Consider the following 6,019-nt stretch of genomic DNA (forward strand, 5'->3'; position numbering starts at 1 on the left):
TTGGGCTGGACAATGAGACAAAAAGATTATGAAATGTTATTTATATATGCAGTATTAATACTGATGAATCTAGGTATTGAACAAAAATCTTCATAAGCAGCATCTTGTGGAAGACAAAAAGATAGATCCAGTGCTCTTTTTTACACACCTCTGATTTTGAACCACAATGGACAAATTTAGAAGAATGTGAGTGTGAGGGGGGGGGGGCATCTACAGTTAACTTGATTATTATAATTTTTTAGGTCTATAGGTTCTCAATAGTTTGTCAGCTTTAAGTGTTTAAACTCACTAGTCTTTTTCCAACTTTCAGTCTAATAAGTTTCAATAAAAGCAATTCTACTTTGTATTTTTTACTATGTTATTTTATCCAACATACAAAGTGTTAATGAACTTTAAAAACAATCTTGTAATATGTGCTTCACTAATCAATTAATATATACACGTTTTAAATAAAATATCTGTGCCTGCTAGTTAAATATGGACCCAGTATTTTGGAATAAAATGGAGTTGGCACAAGCTTGAAACCAAATGTTGTGCATATATTGTGTTGAGCCAGGCAGCATTCTCTACTATGACATTCACTGTCATATTTTAAAGTGTAACAGTATATAATTATAATAAAACAGAAGGGAGAGTAAACCAAATAAGATATATTGTTTCAAGTGTATTCTAGGTAGTGTAAACATAGTAGAGAATTGTCTTACATGGCCTATTCTCCCTGTTTCTAAAATGGGACAATGATTTAGCTTCTATACTGGGGCCTTCTTCAGTATAGAAGCCAAAACATCATCATATTCTAGAAACATGCAGGAGCAGTCCATTTAAGCTAAATCTCTGTTAGTTTACATCATTTGAGTTTGTTCAACTTGTGAAAACTATTGATAGTGGTTCACTATACAGTAAGTGTAAACTGGGGTTTAGTATTCTGTGACACAATGGGTCCATCACTGTTTCCTAGGATACAATCCTCTCAGGAATCTAACACCAAGGAAATGACACAAAAGAAGGTGTCTATTTTCTGTTCAGCTATCAATTTTTCTATGGTTATTGGCTATCAAGTGAATTCTTCATCTTTCAGTTAGCTACTGCCTTTTCTTTGGTTATCAGTTATTGAACACTCTCCACTTTGTTTTGTTACTGCCCTTTACGTAATCAACTACTTAATAAACTTTCCACCTTCTGTTTGGTTATCTCGTTTTCTCTGGCTATCAGCTTTCAAGTTAGGTCTCCACCTTATACTCCCCTATCATTTTTTCTTTGGTTAATTAGTTATAAATTATGGTTTCAGTTAGCTAAGACCCTTTTTCTGTAAACTATTGGCTATTGATTACAGTCTTCATGCCTGCTTGGCTCTCTTGTCTTTGATTATCAGATGAAGAGTAAGATGCCTCCCTTCATTCAGCTACTGCATTTTCTTTGGTTGCTGGTATCAAGTAAGGTCTCCATTTTTCACTTGAAAAATTATTTAGTTATTTACAAGTCAATGCAGAAGTTTTCTTTTTTTACAGTTTCAATAATTTTTAACCACCTAAATTTTTTACAACATTAAATAATATTTTACAAAACATTAAACAAGGTATCAACAAACTAAGGTTTGGAACAAAACCACACATTCTTACAAATATTAACTAAGAAGTGACAAACAGGAGTTGCTGCTAGGGTGCCCACCAGCTCATTCAATTTGAACATTTTATTGCCTGTATATCTAATACTTAGATTTAACTTTAACATTATATGGTACAAAGGAATCGTAAGTACCTCTCTACTATGGAAACCTAACTTACCTGCTGATAAACTCATGTTCATGCATGTACTGTACAGCTGTCGCAACATCACACATCATGCTCATCAGTTGTCCTTCCTTTAGCAATTTCTCTGAATCATGACGAAGCTGAATAAGGTATTCTTTCATATCCTGCTCATAGACATTATATAAACAACTACATTAACAAGTTCAAAACTGATAAGTGTAACCATATTTGATCCTCTAACAAATTTTATCACCAGTAATACTGTGAACGTAATTAATATAACGTTTATGTAAAAAATTGGACACATAGTTAATAATGAGATTTTCTTTACTGTAACAAATGTTTTTATACACATCTGCTATAGGTTTAATAATATTACTATCATTCCTTTACACACATGTACTTAACATCTGAAAAAATCAGAATCTCACAGCTGTATGATTTAGAAAATAATATATGTTGTTTATTTTTGTATCACAGAATACATTTAGTAGAGAAATAAAACTTTTATTTTTAAAAGGAGGCAGATCTTTGTCAATATATATATATATTTGACAGAAGTATAAATAACATAATTGTTTATCAATACAACTAAAATAGAATTACCTTACCGAATCAAAAATAAATCTATCTTTTTTTCATACCTACCAACTTTCTAAATAGAAAAATCATATTCAATAAATAGAAAAAGATTTCAGTGAGTTGTGCAATTTTGCTAGGGAAGTCCAGAGAAAAAGAAAGGTGGAAAATCAGAATAGCTAACAGATGTACTTCCTTAATAGCAATTAAATAGAGAACTGACAAGTAATGTCACAACCCTTCATCATACTTGGGTACCCACATATACAGAATTTTAATAAATGGGAAATTGTATGGACTATAGCATAGTAGCATTTTAAGAAAGTAATTACTATGCAGATGCTCCTCATAAAATGGAACATACTGAGGCTGTCCAAAAGTTGGTTCTCATGGAGAGGTAGTTATTGTCCAAGGTTTCATTTTACAGTCATTTTGACTGTATTTCATTATTTCTCTCTCTTCATAAAAGTTACCACAAATAGAAACTGTACATATTAGGAAAAAAAAAACAGCTTATGCTTAAATATGTCGAAGAAGTCAACTTGTTTATATTTCTTACAAGATCATATGCTAGCACAATAAATGCATAGATTAGGACTGTATGTTCAAAAGTTCCACTAAAAGGTTATTAATGTAACTTTTCTCTTGAAGTATTCTTGAATATTATGAATGTAACATGATAAACTGTATCATTTTACGTCACCTAAATACATAGGCAGTACAAGTTACTGTATCTGTCAATCAAACTGTTTTTATACAAGTAACAAAAATAGTGGTAGGGACTTCTTTGATCAGGAAATACTTCATTAAAAAATTAAAGTGAAATATCAAACTGGTAAAATATTACACAGATGGCAAAGAAAAATATTTTTTACTAACCATGGTGAAATGTTCCATTATGAGAAGAAAAGGATTAGACTCCAAACATTGGCTCAAGAGGCATATGATGTTTGGGTGGTTTAGGTCTCTAAAAGACATTAAATTTTTTAGGATATTAATTTTTTTTGTAGAAACAACTACACCAAATTATTCAGAATCAAGAAGCATAAATTTGAACTAAAGTAGATCAAACCAAGTTACACAGAAGCTGATAAGTGTACACAGACTTCACTAAGTAACAAAGGGTTTTAGAAGCTAAGAACTATATAAAATTCATAAAAGTAAATTAAGATTTTTTTCAGATTTTTAAAACACAAAAACTATTTCAGTTTCTAATTAAGATATAAAAATTGTTTTCATAAAATATGACCAAGCTGGGAAAATTGAAAATTGATGACAAATTTTCTGAAAACTGAGAAATGCATACTCATGTTTCTGACACTGGAAAATTAGACTTTATAAGTGGTGATGATGCAGCTAACATAGAATGCCACAATAATGAAAACATTTGCCAATAAAAAAAAACAACAACCAGAAATTAGGTGGAAACATTTTAACAGTATAATGTAAATGATTAACAAAAACTAAACCAACTTCATTATCACTAAACTTGTGATTTTTCCTCCAGCTGAGAAGATTTTATCTATTAGCAGCATAAATGACAAGTGATTTTTTTTGAACTACATCTATGATTCCCACATCTTGGGTACAATGAAATTCCCTGACCAAAAAATTTCATTCCCCAACCATTTTATTTATGCTTGTAATGTATCATTAAACTTTTACTTGTAATAAAATGAGAAATTGTAAAACATTATTCATATATTGCTTGGTAAAGAAAAGACTGTATATATTAAGTCACAGTCTGCTTAGATGTTATCTTGCAAAATTTCAAAATGATTGGTCATGCTGTTCTCAAATTATTAATACTTTATCAGAACATATACAATAAACACAGTTTATCAAAGTACATGCCAATCACATTTTTTAACTAATTTAAATCACAAAAGCATTATTACAGCATAAAGAATGCTATAGATTTTAATAATTGTGATAACTACACTTAAACTTGACCCCTGTTGTAAAATGGAATACTCTTTAACAAGCATACTTTTTGTTGGTCAAATATGTATTAAAGCATGTTTTTCTGATGTGCATATATGCACAAAAATGTACAAAACTTTCAGTTGTTAAGAATACACTGCAGTAAAATTATATTTCCAATATCTATAAAACACTTACACATTAACAATATCACAAAGATCACATTGTATTACTTTCACACATGCTTTGAAACTGTGCATGACAAGTTCATCTATTTAAAAGTATTGAAATCTTTGAATTAACATAACCATATATTTATTGTGGATTGCATTACCAAAAGCTTTCAGGTTTATGCAAGTTTTGTTTGTTCATGACATTGTAAGATTATACTTACAAATAACTAAATTATAAATTATAATTATACATATATATATATAGTACTGTTCACACACACCCTCAGACCTGCTGATAAAATGTCCACAGTGTTTATAGTTGATTATATCCTATCCCATTACAATGTACAATCACACTGGTAAAGGTTATAGAATCACACCTATGAATGTTACTGTATGCAAACATGTTCTTCACTGACAACAGTGATATTGCATAATAGTATTACAACACTCAATGTTAGACTTTTCATTTTATTCTTACTAAGTTAAATTTTTACTCAAAGTATTCACAATATGGCCCTTGAATTTAGACACAATGAAAGACATTAAAGCCAGCATTTCAAATATATATATATATATATATATATATATAAAAAACTATTTGTGCATAAAACATTGATTTATTAAATGCTACAGAATTAACCTGTATACAATTATTGGCACTAACAATTTTACTTTTTTGACATCCATGCTCTAGACGCATCACCGATTCACCAAAAATTCACTGATATTTCCCAGTTTTTTTTTGTAAAATGTTTCCCAGGCCAGGAATGCAAAACATAAAATCCAGTGGCTTTTTTTTTATTTTTCCTGACTGACTCCTGGGAACCATGTACATCATGTAAAACAAAAACTTACTCTTGAATTGCACCGTTGTTTGTCACTTATGAAAATAAAAAAATGGGTTACGTTCATAATTATTATAGTTCTTTCCCAAAATATATACTATTTTTGCTGATTTTTTAAAGTTATATCTGTAATTGAAATAAAAACATCTGTAACAAAATAGTTCCACATGTACATGTATGTTTTTCTTAAAAAGTCTCTCCTATAATAATTTAAAATAAACAAATTTCTTTTACGTACAGATTGAAGTTAAAAAATAGAAGTTATTAAATTTTTTAGGAAATATTGTTTGGAAAATTAAAAAATAACAATCTGAATATCACTATTAAATCAAGTTTAGGCATATTGGGAGATAGCATTTTGTTTCGATATTAAACGCAATGTTTCATTATGGGGTAATTAACAAATTAAAGCAATTTGAGCATGATATGTATGAATTTTACAATTAGTCTACCTGTATGGTTGAACTTCACGCAAAAATAATGCATGTTCAGATGGTGAAGCATCTTCCCGGAGAATTTTGACAACCACTTTTGTTTTCCTTTGAGGAGGAGTGATGTTTTGGGCTTCTCCTTCTACAACCTGACCAAACCATCCTGATCCAACTTCTTGAAGATACTGCAATTGGTTACGAGGAAAATTTTTGTGGTGATCAGCTAAAATTTTAGAAATGAAAAACAAATTTACAATGCTTGCTCAACTTCATTAGTCTAAGTAAAAAATATCAAATTTTTTAATGAGAATTAC

The 6,019-nt window shown here is 29.8% G+C and overlaps 1 protein-coding gene across 5 annotated transcripts in view; it reads right to left on the bottom strand.

Annotated features, from left to right (window-relative positions):
- The window catches only part of LOC106464354 (serine/threonine-protein kinase LMTK2-like), a 49,066-nt gene that overhangs the window by 14,512 nt on the left and 28,535 nt on the right, over positions 1-6,019 (bottom strand). For all 5 annotated transcript variants that reach the window (XM_013924483.2, XM_022392041.1, XM_022392043.1 and 2 more), the window contains 3 exons: positions 5,727-5,928; positions 3,210-3,297; positions 1,785-1,915 (listed from right to left, as the gene is read on the bottom strand). In XM_013924483.2, the coding sequence (XP_013779937.1) occupies positions 1,785-1,915; positions 3,210-3,297; positions 5,727-5,928 (421 nt within the window). The remainder of the gene's footprint in view (positions 1-1,784; positions 1,916-3,209; positions 3,298-5,726; positions 5,929-6,019) is intronic.

This window comes from Limulus polyphemus, unplaced genomic scaffold, assembly GCF_000517525.1.
Source record: "Limulus polyphemus unplaced genomic scaffold, Limulus_polyphemus-2.1.2 Scaffold1625, whole genome shotgun sequence".
Taxonomy (NCBI): domain Eukaryota; kingdom Metazoa; phylum Arthropoda; class Merostomata; order Xiphosura; family Limulidae; genus Limulus; species Limulus polyphemus.